This window comes from Ixodes scapularis, unplaced genomic scaffold (genome assembly GCF_016920785.2).
Source record: "Ixodes scapularis isolate PalLabHiFi unplaced genomic scaffold, ASM1692078v2 PGA_scaffold9__187_contigs__length_104089568, whole genome shotgun sequence".
Taxonomy (NCBI): Eukaryota; Metazoa; Arthropoda; class Arachnida; order Ixodida; family Ixodidae; genus Ixodes; species Ixodes scapularis.
In genome coordinates this window covers 63,294,727-63,316,028 of record NW_024609884.1, presented here as the reverse complement: position 1 = coordinate 63,316,028, position 21,302 = coordinate 63,294,727, and the positions used below count along the sequence as shown (strand labels likewise).

General features: G+C 46.2%; 1 protein-coding gene across 1 annotated transcript in view; it reads left to right on the top strand.

Annotated features, from left to right (window-relative positions):
• The first annotated feature begins 3,267 nt into the window (after nucleotides 1–3,267).
• LOC8032041 (low-density lipoprotein receptor 1) overlaps nucleotides 3,268–21,302 on the top strand; it is a 43,104-nt gene continuing 25,069 nt past the window's right edge. Inside the window, exons 1-3 of the mRNA XM_040220797.2 lie at nucleotides 3,268–3,307; nucleotides 14,272–14,463; nucleotides 17,953–18,069. Of these exons, the coding sequence (XP_040076731.2) occupies nucleotides 3,268–3,307; nucleotides 14,272–14,463; nucleotides 17,953–18,069 (349 nt within the window). The remainder of the gene's footprint in view (nucleotides 3,308–14,271; nucleotides 14,464–17,952; nucleotides 18,070–21,302) is intronic.

Sequence of the window (21,302 nt, the reverse complement as noted above, 5' to 3'; positions counted from 1 at the left end):
TTTTTTTGCTGACTTGTGCGGTGTCTTCATTCGACGGAAGACCGTACATGACCATTGTTTTGCTTGTCTTTTTGTAATCGCTAGGTGAATATTAACGCATGGTTGTGTTTAGCGCAATGTTGTTCATGTGAAAATTCTCCCATATGCTCCTCTATGCTCCCATATCAAAGGGCGATAATCCGGAAAACAAAGTGGGCCTCAACGTGTAACGAGATAAATGCACAAAATAATATTTTTATCTGTCTCAGTAGCGTGTACAATCTAGATCGCAATAGACCGATTTCACTAAGCGTTCGGCGCATGCGTGACGCCGCCATAACTTTAGTACACAGGAGGCAGACGACAGCGCACGAGGGGACTCGTTCCATCTCGTGCTCTATACATTCGCAGAGCTTCAGCTAGGTTGTCGCACGGGCAGAAAGACTAAACTTCCCTCGATGCAAATGCGGCAGCGGTGGCCTAGTCAAACTGGCTGGTGAGATCGGTCTATTACTTAAAAGATTATTGTTATAAAACAGACGCAATTTTCCAGGTTTTCTATATTAATGTTCTCCCGTTATTTTCTGTTTCTAACTCTTAGTTTTGGAAACGCATTTTTACTATTTACCACGGCCACTTGATGCTGCACTTCTGTACCGGTGTATTTACACTCGAAACTGGCAAATTATCGAGGTGACGTAGGTGAGGCGACGTGAGCTGAAGCTGGTCAGTCAGTAAAACACGTCAAGCCAATTGACAACCGATACTACGTTTCGAAGCACTACACAATTCTTGTACTCATAAAGCTCTGGTTGCAATGCTCGAATTTCGTCATCGGCTTTGATATAAACTTTGAAAATGCCTCACACATTGAGAAGTTGTGGGACATTTTGGACAAATAAAACAATCCAAATCCCACCTCGAAGGGAGCGCAAGTTTGGCACACAAAATCCGATCACAAAGAAAAAGCAAAACATTTAACCTTTTAATGAGTATTTATTGTGGAGCTCTAATTCAGAAGAACATGAGGCGAACCTCAACAAAGATGATAACTCGATAAGTGCGTTACAAGGTAACGCGATAACGACCCTCTATACCCAACTCCGCAACGCTTATCAGTTGAGACAAATCAAGTAAAATCAAATGAAATCATACTTGGCGGTTTTGCATGCCAAGCCAACGAGAGTCGTCTGACACACCCAAGCGGAGGACTGAGGATTAATTTCGACAACCTGGAAATATTTTGACGTGCAATCGAAATCTCGGTTACGCTGCTCCTTTTCGTAATAAGCTTCCGTCAGATTGTTGCCACCTCGGCCGAGAATAGAACCCGCCAACTGGGGACCAGAATTGTAGAGTACCTAGGTACAAGTAACTACATTGTACCTAAGGTATAAACCTAGGTACTTTTATTTATCTCTGTCTGTACCTGCATCTGGGATACATTTTCCATTAACTTGTAACTTAGTGAAGTTACGCTTTGGAGGTACTTTTTGCTCGATTGAGCCAAATTATAGAAAAATATAATTGGGAAGTATTGACGCGTTCAGGTGGAGACGAAGGGAACATTCAGTCAGAGATAACGAAGATCGAGAAAAATTCAGGCGGCCTGGGTTGCTTGCTGTGCCCCCAGAATGAAGACGTTAATTTTGGCAGCATGAGACGGCGTGTGGTCGTCGACTGCGCATTGCGTTGTAGGCGCTACCGAAAATGAGTAACGAAATACGTTCCTCGTTACTTGCGAATAAAAGTGATGTGTTACCGCCCCTACGTAATCTCAAAATAAAAGTAATACGTTACAGATAACAATCAAAAGCAATGCATGTTACTTTGGCATTACTTTTTTTGTATGAGTGTGTGTATTTTCCACCTCAGTAGCGACACTTATTATGTTTTTTTTAGTCTCTCCTGGGGGCACGTTTCCTTCTCCAATTGAAAGCGGCTTTGAAGGTCAGAAATGTATTGTTAACTTTCAAAAAGAGTCGGGGTGTTACAAGACTTGGGCCGCAAAACGTCCTAACGCCGAGCAGAGCGGTCAAGAGAGTGCTGGGACACCGCTGCCTGAAACAATTATAGCGCGATACTTTATTTGTTTGAACTGTACACCGAGACATTTTTTCAGTCGTTTCTGATTCCCAGGGCTCGAAAAGAGTGTGGGGCAAAATTAAGGGTCAGAGGATTTGTTTACAAAAACGTATTACTTGGTGTCTCAAAACACCAGAAATATGAAATGTATTTTTTTTTTCACTCGTGGTAGTGTTAACAACAAAATATAATAACTAATCCCATGCGTTACTCGAAAATAGTTACGCAAATACATTCACTACTATTCGCCGTTTTCATAAAAATAGAAAGTATATTTTAAGTAACTGTATCTGTACTTAGGTAGATTCTTCAATGAGTATCTTTGCATGAGTTACTGTAACGCTGCTGGGGACTTAGCTGAGCCAGACTGCTCTCAACTAATCACCTTTTTATTGTGAAAAATTGGTTCGGCGTACGTTTATCGGCTCCTATCAGTGTTAACCGAACACAGCAAACCCTTCACTTAAACAGTTGCGGGCTGTTGTCAATTTGAGAGTGTTTTTGGAACTGTGGTCACGTGGTCTGCAGCGAGATTACTGCAGCAAGTTTAAAGACAGTCGCAAAGCTTGGAGTGCAACGAGTGAGTGCAACGAGTGGATTAAATGCAGCAACTTGAATTCCCTTTAATATTTTGGCGCCGAGGTTGACACGAATTCCCTTTCACTGTGCCATTTGTCTCGACCAACTTATTTGCAGATGCTACCACCTTACACCCATCCCATTTCAATTATACTTTACCGTATTTTCAAGATCCCTCACAATAATTTTTCTGCGCCACTGGAAGATATTTAATTTAAGTAACGATTTCATCGCATTCTATCCGAGCATTGGCTGCAGCTCTTTAAGTGAGCTAAATTATTTCTATTCCAATGAAATACCAGAACCTGTAAATACACTGCATGAAAGAAGCAGTAGATACAAATACTTTGCTTCTCTGCAACGTTTAACAATCACGTCATATTGGCTGCCTTGGTCTGATAAAGGAAATATAACTAGACATGTCCTACATTGAGCAGGCTTCACGAAGGGTTCACTGCACACTTTTAAGCGGGACGCTGACTGAAATAATGCCTGCCCTTCTGTCCTGTTTCAGATCTAGAGAATGAGTGTCACTCGAACCAAGACTGCTCTAAGGTGACTCCAAACTCTTTCTGCGGTCGGAAAGGGAACGCGTCATTGTGTATCTGCGACCACGGCTTCAAGATGTCGAGGAACAAGCTACGCTGTCATGCGGACAAGTATGGTAAGCTCTGCGCCCTTGTTTTCTTGAAAAAGTTTAAGATTCCTATACCACGGCCGTTAAAATCTGCGGTAGTTGTGCTCAGACTCATGTTCGTGGTACAAACGTCTTGTCTCAGCATGAGTCATGCAGTTCGTTCTTGTTGCAAATGAATAACCAATTTATTCTCAATTTTCGAAAGTAGAATGTGATATTCATCTCTGAAACATAATTTACAATCAAATAACAAAAAGTAGAAGTTTTGATATTTTAGACGACCTGCCTGAACGTAATCTAGAGCCGCGTTTACATGAATGAGACATAAGCGCATCGACACCAGACATCGCATTCAGTGCGGTCATGTAAACGGCATAACCTGCGAGGAAAGCACATTGCATTCAAGCCGATAGACGGCAATTAATCGAGACGGCTAATGCGCGTTCATACAGCACATGTAAACGGAGGTCGCATCGCATTTCGCAAAGCGGAGAATTCTGGGAAGGCGCTCGCTGCGAGACTACAAAGTTTGCTGTGGGACTTTGTGAGCAGCTCTGAACATGGTGGCAGTGGCGGAGAGCGGACCCGGGTGTTCTAGCTCAATTTTTGCCTGAGAAAACGCGAGCTTTCCTTGCTGTTGGTCGGCCGTGGCGCTTCTTCCTGATGTAGGAGCGCTACTTGGTCAATCCGTCCTCGCTCATGGCTTTGTGGATCACGACTTGCGCGCCTACAGGGAGTTCCCGAGCTAGGTTCTGCTCGTACTGCGCTACCAGCGCTATGGCGTCGGGAGCTCATGCTCCGGGCGGTGCATTGGAAATTTCTCACGAAGTGAAACCAGGGAGCAAATTCAGGGCCCGACTGCCCTATCTGAACGTCCAGCTTTTTCGCAAGCACGATATAACCATGACCCTTTAGCGCTCGTTCTTTTGTGTTTGACATCCTCGTGACAGTAAACAGAGCAGCGTTAACGCGCGACGTACGTAAAAGCAAGCAAATTTCCGAGGTGGCATCCACCGAGGAGGCACCTGGATACCTACGTCGTGCCGCAAATTTATAGACCGACACGCTGTTTACAAACAAGTCCGCGTTTGCCCACACCAGGTGTGGGCACTGCGCGTGCGCCGAAACCGAATTCGCGTGGAGTGATGCGTCTGCGCATGCGCAGTGCCGTCGACAGCGCCACCGCAGCTGCGTGACGTCAGGGCCGTATGTTGGTCTATAAGTAAAAGCTTGATGGTTTTTTTTTTAGCTTAAATATTACTCAATGTTTTGCCACCAGAAGTTGGCTCAAGGCAGTGCAGACGATTAGGAATAGTATAAAAAAAAAATTGAGTTTATTTTTTTTTAATATTGACGTGCAATTGTTTCAAATTTAGATAAGTCCGCGGCGTTTCTGTTTAATCACACAACTACAATAATGGCTAAGCCTATATATTTATAGATCCGTAAAATGCATTTAAATATTGTCATTTTGATATATTTTCCACCATATTATATGGAGTATTTTGTTGGTAAATAATTGGTTAATCTAACTCTAAAACGTGTTTACATGACATTTTTCGTAGCTTTCTTGCATAGAAATATTTTATTGTAATTTTTATTATTCTGTGTACATATTGTAAACCTTTCAGAAAGTAATTAGGAAAAATATTACTACCGTAATATTCGGAGATTCATGAAGAGCTTCTTCAATTATTATTCGAAGTTATTCAATTATATCCAAAGATAACCCACCCCTATCTTTGGCTTGATTTTCTATTTTTTTCTTAAACACCGAAAGATAGCCCACTTCTTTTAATCGTAGTGTTCGGATCAATGATGGCCTCGGAGCAAATGTGGCTAGTTATCTATTGTGGGACATAAGCCAACATCGCTGAATGGGAAGTACTGTCTCGATGCTTGATTTCCCCTCTCCGCGATAAGAAGTTTGGCAGGGGCACATATCACCAAAAAATATAATTGTTTCCACCTTTTATTGATTTTACACCGAAATTTAGCCCATTCTTAAGTTTCCCCCAAGTTGCTCTGAATCTTAGGTGGGCTCTCTCTCGGGATATAATGGTACGTGCATGCCTCGGTGTGAAATTGACTTTACACCACACTGCAACAATTGACAATCTCCTCGGCTCGAACTTCGAAATTTCGTATCCCCGAAATAAAATTAGCTACACCATTCACATATAACTGCACACTCTTGCCAAGAACATGGGTTTCACATATATCTTTTATATAATTATTAAAAGAAAATATGACCCGGACCATCATTGCACGATCTGACGAGGAAACATCCTGTGGAACAGCAGACGATGCCGGACACTGCCGAGCGGCTGCTGGTACGACTATCAGACGGTGTCAGTTCGTAACTTTCGCTCACGAAGGGTAAATCAGTTTGTTTCCTCTACATTGCATATTTTCGAGACACCCTGGCACCGTCAACCCTCGTGGGCTTAAAATAGAGTAGCATCTACGGAAGGGTGCTTTTTTCTCTAGCCTCTACAAGCCACAAGACTAGGCACAGCCTTGTCACGGGTCCCCTTACCATAATAGTCTCCGAAGAAAAAAAATAAAAAAAGATTCAGTACTTTTTTCTGGCACCAACTTTCTGTTCAGTTTTTTTTTTTTTTTTAGGAGTACCGTATTTGTTTGAGTAATAGCCGCACTATATTTATGTACAAAGCCTTTGCGTCTACTTTCCCGCAGAACACATATGCAGCCAACCATCGTCTTGCGCATAAACAACAGCAAATAACTAGATCAAAAACATGATTCTCCATACAAGTGCCATCATCAGAGATGGTATCTTCGCGCGAAGACGTTATCTCTGTCCTGTAAACCACTGTAATCATGCTGCCGATTGCGGTGATTGGCAATCCGTGTGCTCCGCGGAAAAGCGATCCCTCTGGATGTTTTTTCATAAACTGTGCGGCTATTACTCGAGTAAATACTGTATATTATTTTAGTGTTTTGAGTGCTCCTGCTCGAGCAATTTTATTCTTCCACTCAAAAGGTTTATGGTCTTTAAGACGTGTCCCTCAATAAGCCACCTAATGCATTTCTTTTATTCCTTTCTACTTTCTTTTACTCTTTGCCCGGAACGTTATTTTATATATACATATATATTCAACTTCAACTTCGCAGGTGCACAAAATATGCTTGAAGCTAAAGAATAATAATTAAGAAATTTCATTAAAATTACCCCCCGGAGTAATTAATTACATTACTAAATTACCCAAACCAAAAAAGTTTTAAATTAAATTACTAGTTACTGCCAAGAGTGACTAAATTACTCTAATCACACTACTGTAATTGCATTACTGCCATCACTGATCTAGTATACCTAAGCGCTGTCAGGGTGTGACGTCGGAGCCGCTAAGGTGTCATTTCGGAGCAGATGGACTGAATGAACGGTAAAGGTGCCAGCGCGCACCATAGAGTCCGCAGAGGCGTTCCGTACTAAATCGAATGAAACGCCAGACAAAAATTCCATAGTGTTTTGGATCCAGTGAGGCAGTATTAAGTAGAGAGCATTTCGTAAACCTGTTAAAACAATTCTAACGCGATAGCGGTAAGGAGCTTGTGTCGGGGAAACCCCGGTCTCGGTGGTGTGGCAGAAAAGCCGGCGTCGGTGGCGTGACGCGAAAATCCTGATTGGTCGATAGGTCATGACGTAAAAGCCACATGACCTCGCGCGAGAATTTCCTACAACCCACAACGCTGACATGTGACATCACGCGTGAAATGAAAGTGATTAAGGAACATGACATGTAATGCGAATTAAAAGACGCCGCATGTCTCAAATGATTTCCCGTTATAAGGTAATTCACTTGTCTCAAGGAAGAATTTTAAGAAATTAGGCGGGATTCGAACCCACGACCGTTCGGTCGCGAGTCATGACACGGTATTGACTAGGCCATGTCCGCCGCACTTTTTTTTTTAATTTTTTCATTAAAAGACGGGTTTTTGTACATGATTAAGAATACCCGAAAACAGTCCGACATACAATGCTAGCTTCAAGAAGAGGAAACACAGGACCACAATATAATATATCCAGTCTATAAATCAAAATGAAAACAACAAACAGGACCGGACGGGAACAGAACTCCAGCAAGCATCTAGCAGTCCTCACCTGGGTGGTGTACAGGGTAGCCCACGCATTCCGAAACAAGCCAACAGCGTCTCAACAAGCTAGTCCCTCCTGCTCTGTAGCCACTAGCAGTGAACTGGCATAACAAAAGCCTTCAACAAAATGCCTCCACGCTGGTTTCCCTCCCTCGACAACAAGGAGGTTATCCGTTCTTGACCACCGCAGTGCATGAAGGCCCAGCATGGTTAGAACCTCAAATGAACGACCACCTTCGCCTGACCCATACTGAAGAAGCATCGCACTTCGGCATGAAACATATTTATTCACTCTTAACACCGCACGCAATTGTGCCCAAAAGAGTTCTGCATAAGTGCCATACAGGATAACATGTTCCAGCGTTTATGGGACCAAGGGCGCACTGAAGGAAGGTCTTGCATTCCTCCATGAACCGGTTTGGAGACACGTAAACATTCATCATGACAATCCTATCGCGGGTTCGCACCGCACACGCGTCGGCGTACTTCGAATGTGTCACGACGTCCTTCGGAGTGCATTGTATGCCACACCAGCCGCCCGTGACTCGGGGCGGTGAGAGGTCACCACACAGTCATATCCACTCACATACGCGCTTTCCCAAGTTTTTGAGAGTCATAGGAGAGGTATCTCTCCCAGCACATGATCGTGTGCCACGTCGTCTCGGTGAGCATTTATTGACCTGACGTTCATCGAAGCTATAGTGAGACGACAACTTCCCAACATGCCAAGGCATCGGTCGGTGATTGTGGAGAGCTTGTTGTTTTGCAGTCCCCGGAACTGGTCCGCCCATTCACGATCGACGTTCGATTTGGTGTGGTGGAACATGAAATCATTTTCCGCGTTCGTCAAGAAGAGCCCTTCGATGTTCGTGGAACGACTCAACGTCACGTACACAAGTTTCCGAGGGTGTTTCTAGCTGGAGTCACAGGACTGCTACTCGTGCGCGGCCTACGTTGTAGACTACGTCAATAAGGTCAATCGAGGTGTGTCAAACCTCTACAAGGCGGTGACCGACATGTCGAAGGAGAATCCCGAAATGGACCACGCGCAGGTCTCTCCTACGTTTGGGGTGTAAATGCTCAAGGCGGTGGAGATGAGCGCCAGGAAGCTGCATGGGGCATTCTTCGGCATGCATGACATGTCTGTCAGTAGTAAGAAAGTAATTTACATTGCTACGTCCTTGCCTGACGACAGAACGCGAATTCGGAAAACTGCCCTGCAGATGGATATGACGGGGCACCAGCGCATGTGCTTTCTGATACAGAATGCATCGTAAATTTGTAAGGCAATTTTGTCTGCATATTTCCCGAGAATGGCTGTTTGCGCTAATTCTGCTCTAAAAAGCCCCATGCGTTCACTTTCCCGCACAACACTCGGAGAGCCAATCACCGCAACTTACGGAGGCAGCTCAGCTAATGACGATGCCGAAACATATGTTTAGACCAAAAAACGCAGTCTGAGTTGTGACATTAAGCAATGCAAGTGTGACGTTTTGCATTGCTTAATGTCACAACTCAGACTGCGTTTTTTTGTCTAAACATATGTTTCGGCATCGTCATTCGCTGAGCTGCCTCCGTAAGTTGCGGTGATTGGCTCTCCGAGTGTTGTGCGGGAAAGTAGACGCACGGGCTTTTTCTTAGAGTGTGGGTCCATGGGCACCTATCCCAGTGCAGTGCCAGATTTCCCATCGGGGACTGTTTTACTGACCATGCATGTTATCTCGCAACCACCATGCATGACCATGCATGATATCGTGCTTGCTTGCTATCTTCTTAGTGGCCCGTGGAATGTTTTTGCGGAGTGCCGAAAATGGCCCGCGTCCATATGGAGCGCAGTCGACGGCGCGAAACCTGCGAGGTATCCAACTAACAGCTATCGCTATAAAAAAATATGTATTACGCATTCCAGCGCTTCGAACATGGAACCCTGGGAACATGGGCGTATACGCAATGCGTATAAGCCCATACACGCCCAACATACGCAATGCGGCGGAGGCTAGTGGAGGTACTTCGGCAATGGGTGTGATGTGGTGTCTCCGCTGTAGAAAATAGCGTTTTGTCTGTTCCGCGACAAAGTGACGTCGGTAGCGTCGATCTGTTCCAGGCGCGAAGCTTGCTGCCGATCAAGCAGAATGACATCGGCGCGAGGCGGCGAAATTCCCTCGCTACCTCGCTACCCTGCCGTCATCCTCGCTACCTCGATGATGACGGCAAGGCACGATTGTAACTTGGTCGCACGAAGCCTCCATGTGCGGCAATAGTAGTGCGAGGCAATCATTGCTTACCTGATTTATCACGCGACTGATTGAAAACTACGCGGCTTGGAATAAACACCACGTTTCACAGATAAATAAATACTGCTTTGAAGTCGACATTTCAGTAGGTATCCTTCATATACTAAAACCAGCGGAGGAGTAGACGGAGTCCGGTGAGGCAGCACGCGGTGGTGGCGTCACTCGAGCATTTCACGCAGCGTATAGCACCGATATAGGGGGGAGCACAGCATTTTCACGCCGCCCCACAGAAAACAATGTGAGGGAAGCTCAGACCATTACGAGTTTGCCACGCAACTTGTCAGAGGCGTAAAGCAAAGGAAAAAAAGCGGCGCTGACAAGCCTTCCTCCGGTCTCGACGGGCACTTGGTCTACACTCTCGGCCAAGCGCTGGGACGTTGAACACTCCTCGGTGGCACAACAGGCGAATCCTCACGTCATCACAAAGAAACTACCGCGCACAAAAGCGAATACCGACATCAATTTATAACAAAATATTTAAAACGCAAAAGAAAAAAAAAAATCACTGCGAGAAGTTGGCAGTCTGCAGGCGACCGTCGGAGCCCACATCTGGTTCTCGACTAAGTGTATACCGCCCCATGTGGACTCACGACATCACGGTGTGAATCTTATGGTACCAAGAGATAGCGCAATGTATGTAAAAACTCAGAACTTCAGGCAAAGGTCAGTTGATAGCGTAAAGGGCGATAAACCTCCTCCCTTCGCGATTGCTTCTGTTACTACCAGGTGCTCCTCGCAATCCAAGAGCACTAAGAATTCAAGGCCCACACGCACCCACCAAAGAGGCAGGACGTGCTCGTGAAACACTCCGTACTTGAAGGAATGTAAGCTTGTTTTGATCATTCTGATTAGCATGGAGATCATAAGAGTGCGTCATCTGTGCAACACATCGAAACCACTCAAAACTGTCCGCAACCAATCAGAGCAAATCATTCATAACGCACACATAATACACGCACAACGGAAGCTGTGCTCCCCGAATTTATAAGTGATAAAAGCAAGTTTATTTTTGTCATGCACGACAAAAATCATGCTCGCTTTTCAAAAATCTTATTCGTCTCGGCACGTGTGTATAATTTCAATGAAAACGTGAACCATGCTACTCGGATCTATACAGCATGATTCGCAAATGACGTCTTAATGGCCCTCCAGACCACTTATCATAATAAAGCTGCTAGTCAGTCGTCACAAGTGAGGTCATTTGCGACCTGCCCCTGGGTATGTGTCTGTTCATCTCCTCGCCCGCGGACCGTGGTCCCCTATCACACAGGAAGTGTTTCCACTGCCCTAGACCAGACATGGAATGCCCAAGCCAAAAGCAAGACGAACTCTGAGTTTCTCCCCGCCCCACCGGATTTCCAGTACTGCCACGAACAAGTGCTTCCCGACATCACGTATCGCAAGTTTGACGACGCTTTAACAGGAATAGCTCCATCACTGGAAAGACCCGACACGCTGGACCACTGGTTTAAGACAGGAGGCGATGCCAGCGCCCGACTCACGGTACTGAGGACCGCGGTCTTCTATGCGCAGAGCACAGACTTCAGTAACATATTTAAACACTTAATCAATCATGTCTCACTACCGTCGTCACCTCTGCGCCATACTAATAGTAAGCGCATAAACGTTTAATCCTCGCCACGGAAGTACGGAAGGGCCGTGAAGGGCCGGTTCCTTGTTGGTTCTTTGTATACCTGTTCCACATCACGCATTTTGCTCTGCTTGGCTGCTTTCGTTATCGAGACTAACTGGTAGCGCGTTTGGCGGTTCGACGCTGCAAGGCGGACGGGAGGCTTGGCCACCTTGCAATTGTTGCCTCCTTTTTTTGTTTTGGGGGGCTCGGGACAGACAACAGCAGCAGAGGCCTTGACTGACAGCCAGCAAAAGGTGTGATTGGCTGTGTCCTGTGGCCTGCGTCATGAGCTTAGTTTAAGATCGCAAGCAGACACCCGTTCAAGAACTATCCGACGATCCGTCAACGATCGTTCCAGACCGGACCGGGAACAGACGGGCGATGCTTCGCGTTGCTCGAGGGATCGCCGTCCAGCAATCTTCAATCGGGTCCCGTTATGCTCCTGGGTAGTTCTTGTAGCATGCGCCCATAGAGTGCGAGGTCCTCTTCTTTGGACACTCTCGATGGCAAGGTGGTGTTGGGAAGGAGGCCGCACCGTGTTAACCGTATTGCTGTGGGGGCAGCACGATCGCTGTGTACGGCGTGTACGGCCGGAACTCGCGGCAGACAAAAAGTGCGACGGGCCGTAGTGAGAATACCAGGTATACGTGGACAGGGATGGCGAGTGTTCGTGTAACTGAGTATTTTGATCCTGGGAATCAACGTTTTAGCTTCCCCTTCTATTTTGTTTTAGACTAAATTTGAAATACCTAAACAAAATCAATGATCAGTATTGGCAGGGAGAGTCATAGGACAAATGGTGTGGTTAGTTATGCCTATAGCGTCGCATTATGTTCATATTTGTTCATCGTGATTTTCATTATCTGATGTTGCGATCTGTTTGGCCAAATAAAGCTCATCCTATAAATCCCAGTTTGCTATAAACTCTGCTTATTTTTATGGTGTCTGCGAGAAGCAGTCCCCGAAGGATGCCAAACCGGCATGCATTTTTCTTTTCGTTTGGCCCGCACGCCTTTTAACTTTGTTACATAACGGCCAAGCAAACAAAGCGTTCTTTTTTTTTTTTTTTTTTACTCTAGGTAATCTGAGCATACGGAGCAGACAGGAATTTCGCAAGAGCTGCACGACCCGGACGTGCTTCCAAAGCAAAATAAAAACGCTAATGACACAAAACAAAAAACAAACAAAAAAGCGACGAGCGCGTGCTTTTTTTACACATGCTCCCTTCGTCAATAAGCTGATAGTCAAGTGGGAGCCTACGTGTTGGCTAGACCGATCAATCGCCCGTGTTGTATCACGCACGTCTATCACCAAACGTATATGCACCGTGAAGAATTTCTTCGTGTGGTCGAAGGCTATTTGTTGCTTGGTCCGGCCAACACGTAGCCTCCACCCTAGTGTCAGTTTCTGGGTGCACGGAGCAGGGTGGTTCCTCGCCGGAAAGCCGCACGACCAAATAGCGAGAAAAAGGAGTACCGGAGGGAATACACAAAGAGTGAGCTAAATACAAGGGGTAAAAATGGGGCTGCTTGAACCTCCACCCTCTCTTGCTTTTCGCGCTGTCAGTGCAAGTCACAGCTGCGGCGCGTATCACGTCTTCGAGGGCGGACAGCAACATGTCGGGCTCGTAGTATTACTTCCGCCAGCTTAGTCTCATGTCGAGCGGGAGACCTCAGGGGAATTCAGGCAAAGGTCGCCTCCGGGGTCACACCCGGCTACGCCGCGAATAATCGTTCGGAAAGTAATTTTAGTCAGGTGTTGCCACTGGCGATGCATTACCTCGAGAAAAAGAAAATAAACGTTGATACTATGTGGTCAAGATGAAATGTAACTAAATGAGTTAATAGCCCCGGAGTAAACATTACAATGCAGGTTTCAATTTTAGGCTTAAACAATTACTGCTTGAATTACAATTGAAGGCATTTTAGTTACAGTTTTTTTTTATGTTGGTTGCGTGCTCGGTGAGGTTATAGACCCCGCCGAACACGCACACTCCATTAGATTGCCCCTGGGGATCTTTGAAGGTCAAGCGAGATCTCAGTCACACCGCGATAACCTGTCATTCGGTTACGGAGATCTCGGGCGGAGTCACGTGAGCCTACCGTCTGAAACGTAGACACGAGGGACTTTTGTATAAACGGGGGGTGATGTGCTAGAGCGAATATAACAATATAACCGCGGCTTCTAATTTGACTAACGGAATGTTTGTAAAACAGCACTGACAGATCGGGAGCATTTCTAAACGCGCATATTTTTAATGTGTGAAATGTATTCTAACGGAGCTAAACCTAAGACTAGATCCCCTGTCCATCCCCTCGCCAGTCACTGGCAAGCACCAGCGCATGTTACCAGCGGATCGCAAAACACTGGCGGGAGTGCTTTCAAATAGTAGACGTTATTTGGCGCTGTGCGCATCGCCGATTCCGTGTCATCAGTTCTTACATCGTCTTCCAAGAGAACGACTCTTTCGACCTAGGCGCCAAAGAAGGCTCGGGTCGCGAAACGTAAAAGCAAGAGCTTCGCAGTCGAACGTGGCCAAAGCCCGGGAGGCGAAACACAAGCGCTTAGTAAGAGCCTGTCAGTGTGCAGGGGCCCGCCGGATGCCGAGCCGAGGTGACGCAATCTAACCATAAAACCAAAAAAAAAAAAAATGGTTACTTTGATGCGAAGCGTTTATTATGCATGAACTGCATTCATTGGGCATACGGAACGCCAGATGAGTAATAGTCGAACAAATGTATATGGATTACAAAAGAACAAATAAAAGAAATATAAATAGAGAGTCTTACAAATATGAAATACGATTCAAAAGCTTTACAAATCAAAGAACATCACAAGTCGCACAAATAAACCGAGTGTTGCAAAATCTACAAAACGGTGGCCTCTCATGCATTATCAAACTTTGCTTCGAAGTAGCGGTCAATTATTTTTCTTTTTCTGCGCAGCGATTTCTCCCAGTACGGTGAACCCAACGAAGGTGAATCCACACAATGAGATACCCAAGCTGAAACCGGTATCACTGGGGCATTCGTGCAATGTGACGGGCGAGTGCAAGCTCAGGGACAAGCAGAGCGCGTGCATCGACGGTGTCTGTGAATGCCTCAACCCCACGTCGTGGTGCAGCGCATCGCATGCTGGTAAGTTGCTTCACCTAAAAGGGCCACTGACAACCCCAACAACAATATATTTTTATTAATATTATTATTGCAAACGACTCAAAAGGATTTATATGGATCGCCCGAAAAATATCAAGCCTGAGAGTGACAACTGCGTGTTTGCAGAAAAAAATTTTTTTTTTTAAAGCTTTTGATCTGAAACGCACGCCCGAATATATGACGCAGATGATGGCGAATGGTGCACTCCTTGCTTTTTTGGATGACTGAAAACAGGAAGTGTCCATTAACTCTCCCTCTTTCCCTCTCATCGTTCAAGGGCACGGTCACGTGCCACCAGGTCAACCACGAGAGCATTTCGGGAGACCTTTATTCGCGTGCAAACGACGCGTCACTTTTCAGTTCCTCTTTTCTTATCGGTCTAAAACGATTTTTAAGAAGGTAAGAAAGAAAACGCCGTGTAGCAGACATTGGTGAGCGACGTGACGGGCAATGTCGCAAACGTGCTCCTGAGAGGTTATCCGAAAAGTTATCCAGCACCAAAAAAAAAAAAAAAAAAAAATTACTCCCAGCCGTTTTCGACTTCCCTGTTGTGCACACCCCTCTCAACGCCTTCAGCACAGCCGCAGGGTGCCGCCGTATTGAGAGTAGGAAGAAAAAGGTAAGAGACGAGCGATGTTCCGTCATTAACACTTCCGGTCTCTTATTTTTATTTTTCCAATTAATCATTGTAGTACCGTTACAGTCCTCGTAAACAACCTACTTTATGAATGACAGCAATAATTTTTATAGACATGCAACTTGAGACATCTCTTAAAGAGGTACAAAAACTAAAATTGAAATATACGGAAACCTTTCCGAAATGGGTGAAATATGGCCTATGATATCCGCAAATGACAACCGCATGTGCATATTTTGAGCGGATGTCTATATTTCTCGTTTCAAGCCTCCGATTCTAGCGAGCGCTTCGAAATCGGCCATCGAGGCTTGCGATTGTCATGAAAGGTCCGTCACAATCATGACGTCAGGCTTCTCAGCACAGCCAAAGGCTGGCGTAGAGTTCCTGTATATGCTACCTACGGTAGCAGAGTTGCGCATTCAGCCTCGGCGCGTGGCCGTAGAGCCGGCTTCCCCGCACGAGCTGGATGCTTTGCTCCTCACGTGACTAAATTTGGCGAATAGCGGCGCCGCGCGCGCCGCCGCGCATGGAAAACAGGAGAGGAGGAAAAGGAGGCGGAAAGCAGGGAAACATACGCCGGGGCAAGAGAGACGTCGGCGGAGCGACCGTAAAGGTGGCTTTCTTGCACGCCACCGGATGCTTTGCTCCTCACGTGATGGATCTCGGCGAATAGCGGCGTGGCGGCGCGGGGAAAACAAATGCGCAACTCTGGCTCCCGTAGGGAGCCTATACAGGAACTCTAGGCTGGCGTGATTATGAGCGCCGCCACGCGGTGACTTTTGCGTGTCCTGACATATTCATTTTGCGTGTCGTGACCAGGGTGTAAGATAGACAGGTGGGGAAACGGCCCTTAGAAGTCTACCGCCGCGCCGTGACCGGATTGTGTACTCGTCTGCTTGCGGGTACCCCCGATTTGCGACAGATGGCGCTGCGGCGAGAGGAAAAAAATCGGAATCGGATTTGCATGGAACTCTATCGGAGAGTGCGGAAAATAAAACGAGAGCACGACAGTCCTCCATTGAAGATCCACGAGAAACCATGTCCGTCAGTTTAGTCGGTCGCCAAAGGTCGCCCACCCGGAGTGAGAGTTCGCGGTGCTCCACATAGATGGCGCCATAGAAAAAGAGAAAACCGAGGGAGACACAATCCGGTCGCTCATTTGGCTCTCGTTTCCCCACTTGTCTATCTTACACCCTGGTCGTGACGACCGTCGTGACGTATTCATTTCGGTCCATCTAGTGCGCGGTGCGTTCCGCCATTATCTGCACTCTAAGAAATGCCTGCGCGTCTATTTACCCGAAAAACATTCAAAGAGCCAATCTCTGCGATCTACGAAATCAGCTCAACGAATGATGAAGCGGAACATCTGTTTAGACCTCAAACTAAGTCTGCACAGTGGTATTACGCAATGCAAGCATGACGCTTTGCGTTGCGTAACGCCACACAGCAGACTTCATTTTTAGGCCTGAACGGATGTTCCGCTTCATCATTCGCTGAGCTGATTTCGTAGATGGCAGAGATTGGCTCTTTGAATGTTTTGCGGGTCAAGTAGACGCGCAGGCATTTCTCAGAAGGTATGGACTCGAGAGGACGAGAACTGCGACTAGGGGACTCGGTCGATGTCGGCGAGGACGAATAGTCACTCTCGCACATTTCGACGGACAGGCGATTCGGGCTAGAACCGTGCGAACCATCCGACAGACCGACCGTCCGGCCAACAAAATCTGAAGGGGGGGTCGCGGTCGCCAAGAAATGCCTCGCATTTGATAATGATTGACCAACTTGGAGGTATGCGCTATTAAGTGTTTTATTAACAGCGTGCTCACTTACCAGTTTGCTTCGCTTTTCGTGCGGTTCGCTGAGCTCTTCTGGTTTTCTTTTTTTGGGAAAACAAAGTAGTGGACACAACCCCTGGTGGCAACCGAATATTCTTGGTACGAAGACCCAGACTCCCGAGGACAGTGGGTCGCCTTTCATATTCCTCATCGCGAACATGGTCACCGTACAGGCCATCGGCTTTCACCGGCGCCCGAGATACGACGGACGCGCGAGACGGATCCACACGCTTCGGAATTTCTCACCGTTCGGAAACCCGATGGGCGGCGTCTCGTAATTCAGCACGCTGTTGCCACAGCTTTCCCCCGCCCCGCGCGAAGCAGCGAGATTGCGTCATTGCGTTCACGGCTTGGGTATTTCTATGAGTACAATGTACCGCCGAGGATGGCGCCACTGCGGAAGGAGCAACACGTCGCGATCCCCAACAAAGCTTCGGCCCCCAATTATTAGGTGCAAACGTAAATTCGTTTTATTCGTTTTAAAATTACTTTTCTTGCTTTACCAAACGAGAAACTGATGTTGCTCAAATGCTGATGCGACGCGGTATATTCCTAAGCAATAAAATGAGCCCAAAAATTTCGTTTCCTTACCCCTTCAACGTTTTCAAAAATGCCTTCGCCAATTACGCCACAAAAAAAAAAAAAAAAAAAAAAAAAAAAAAAAAGTAGACGGAGTTTAAATTTGGGGATGTGGACGGGCTCTTTCGTGCGCCAGAATTATTTTTCTCGTGGTTATTTATTTTTTTAGTGTGTTTTGCCACGCGCTTCCAAAGTGGTTCAGGCGGTAAAAATGAATGTCGATTTTGAGGTTTTCAGTGGCTCTTTAAGGATCTACCTAGTATAAGCTTGCCTCAGAAACGTTGTATACATTCGAGATGTCAGAAGCAAGCAAACGATGAACGTCACACAACCTAAGAGTCTGCCTTCTGTTGGTGCTGCGTTACAAAGGATTGGGATGCAGCGCTCGGTGTGGTAACGTCCACGTGATCTTCTGTCCAGGCTGCCTCAGCGACACGTTCCAGTGCAGGAACGGTCAGTGCATCTCGTGGTACTTCGTTTGCGACGGCATGAAGAACTGCGCCGATGGCAGTGACGAGTCCGGCTGCAAAAAACACAGTACGTCCTCGCTCGTGTGCCTTTCGAGCCCCACGGGCAGTGGAGACACACTAACAAGGCCGTGAGTTTGCCTTATCGCAAAGCGCTTGGAGAGCTAATCACTGGAATCCAAGGGTGGAGCTGGGTGAATGATAAGGCCGAAATTATGTCTAGACTTAAAACTGAAGTCCGCGATGCGACATTACGCATCATGTTTCACGTGGTTCCGTCATGCCCCTATCGGACACTTCAAGTTTAGGTCTAAACATATTTTCCGCCATACGCGGAACTTCCGACTCCGCAGAGCGTATATGTGGTTGGCTCTTCGCACGCCCTGCGGGAAAGTGGACGCACGAGCGCTTTTTAGAGTGTCTGGATGTCAACCTCGAAAATATTATGATTTCTAAAAGTCATTGGCGCCTTAGACACTTCCTTGTTGTTTATACACATAGATTTTGTTTCCGCAAAATTTCGGGTAATTCAGATACGTAGCATATCGGAATTGTCGGGTAAGTGTACAAGCGTCCTGCAATGCTCACGAGGTTTTATTCTGTGTGCCTTGATGATATACGAAGGCAAACGTTCGCGCGGATGACGAATAACTGCAGTCTACGGAGGGAGGTCTGCGAATCACTCGATCAAACATCGTTTTGGGCCACAAATGAGGTGTACGATGACACACTTTGCACGACTTCTCGTACGCGGACGTCGTGTTCAATCTTCAAAAGAGAAACTCCAGTTTGCCTCTCAAAACGTTTTGCCGGCACCATCGTTCCTCAATTGGCTACCGTACATCGAAGTACTGTCTACTCTGCGTGCTCTATGATGAAGGAGAAATGACATAGGCAGAGATTTATTTATATCTCATAACACAGCCCAGAACTGTTTCACTCAAAAAAAAAAAAACATGACTGTGCAGCAAAACCTAACATATTGTCGTAAATGGGCTCCCACCAATCATGTTTCAAAAGGTTAGTCGTTTTAATTTAGTGGAGGCACTAACATCCCGATGGTTGTAATCGACGAGAATGCTTCAAGCAATATTTCGCATTTGTTGTGTGTCAAAGAAAGGGTGCATTACTTTAACAGCCTGCTTAAAGTGTCTAAATTGCATAGAGGTGGTATATCCTGAGTAAGGTTTATCGGTGAAGATATATCTAGCATGAAAGGAAATCATCGTTTGTTGACTTCGGTTGAAAGTTTGGGGCAATGATTTTTTGTATTTTCATAAAATATCGCTTATAATTATGTGTCGACGTTTATAAGCCACAAAACACGCGTTATTTTTTTTCATCGTGCAAAGGTAGTCGCAGCAAAAAATTTAAAGTTAAACGAGCACCCTTCACACACACTCGCAGACTGAACAAGCGACCACGTGATGTGGTGATGATTATATGCCGCTAATGTTCATCGTAGCCACGCGACGGGGTTGGAAAAGCACACATAGTTTAAAGTTCTCACCTTGCTAGATTTCAGCTATTCTTGTTATTGCAGCTATTGGACACGAGCCACTCCTCCAATGCTCGTCGAGGCATTGATTGTCACGAGCCCAAATCGAGTGCTCATGTCGTATAATGTATAATCTATGAGCCGCATTTGACTACCCCATGATACGTCGTCAAGTTTCTTGAAGAGACTGAAGAAGACGTACGCTTTTATCAGTGAAATTACACCGCAAAAATGTAGCCTCTTAGACAGTGGAGTGGCTCGCGAATATACTTGGGTCCCGCTATTACCAGTAAGCTCGTGTAAAGTAAGAAAAATCTCAACCCAAATATCGTTGCACGGCCCTTTTAGCACGTGCCTGATAATGAATGGGGCGAGGAATATTTTCAGAGTAAAGCATGTAATTACTTTGATCCCTCACTATTCCTCTCTTCGGGTACGTTCAACCATACCTGGAGGCGACAACGTCGCTTTCTTTCTTCACTAATTCATTCTTCAATCTGCTCCTCTATCTGGCTTGCAAAAACTCACTACGAACTGTTGTTATCAAATTCTAAGATGTTCATTCGTTTTGTTACCATTAACAAAACATAACCTAGTAAAGTTCGCAAACAGTTCACCTGCAGAAACGTTGAGAGTAGTTTACTAGGAACCATTCATCTGCGTACATTGTCTCGAAAGCCCCTGAAAGCAGCCCGAGAATTGTTGCCCCCCTAAAGCCCCTTAATAAAATTCGCTCTTCGCTTTTCTTACAAGCCCCAACAACTATTATTGTGCCATGGCCACAAGACAGTAGGTTCCCGCTCCACTGGGAACGGCCTGCCGAGTGGTTCTTTTTACCGCTGAAACGAGTGTTCTCCGAGTGGCCGCAGTCAGTGTTACTGGGCCTGGTGGCGCTGAACAGCGGAGTCAGCCGAGACAGCCAGTAGAAACGGCTCTGGTTGACGGTAGCTGGCGTAAAAACAGCGAGTGCGGTGCGAGGCACGACCAACGCTTTTCTTCAATCTTGAAATCGCGGCGATGATGTCGCAGCTATCGGGCATCTAGCATCATGATCAAAGCCCGAGCCGGCTGACATTTGCAGTGCCACGTGGATGTGTATCGGCGACGTGCGCGACCGAAAGTGCCGCTGTTGTCGGCCTTCCAGGATTGGCCAAGCACTCATTATTACGTTTAGAGTATGATGAATTTAATTTCCATCAATGAAAATAAGAGGAACGTGAGACTGTCTACTTTGACGCTGTTGGTTTAAGAACGCCATGACTCCAAGCTTCCACCGTGCTTTTTACGCTTACCACCGAAATGGTCGTTGACTATTGATAATTATGGTTGCGACGTCACAAATAGGAACCATACGAGGGAGCCACTGCAACATCCCGTAGCCGATAGACCTAATTTACAGAAGCACGAAGGAGCATGCTGCGAGTGAAGTTACCCGCTCTGCACGTACTAGCAATTGCAGCAGTAACTGTTCTGAAGAGCAAAAAAAAAGAAAAAAAAGTACAACAACTGTCACGCTGCATGTGCATTCGCCAACGCCTTTTTTGTAATATTTACTTGGAATCTTTCATTCATGCAAGGCGAGCGCGTGCAGCGTTTATACCTACATTCATAGCACCCCCTGGTGCTTAGGTAATTCAACGAAAGATCTGTTGACCGCGTGTGCATGCTCAAAAACTCGAAGCTCACCTTGTGTCCTGGTACTACTAAGGTACCACGGAATTAACCCATTATTATTAAAGGCCAAACGAACGTCGGATGTGGCGGCGTTATAGAGCAGTCGGCTTAGTTGCCAAGGATTTGTTAAA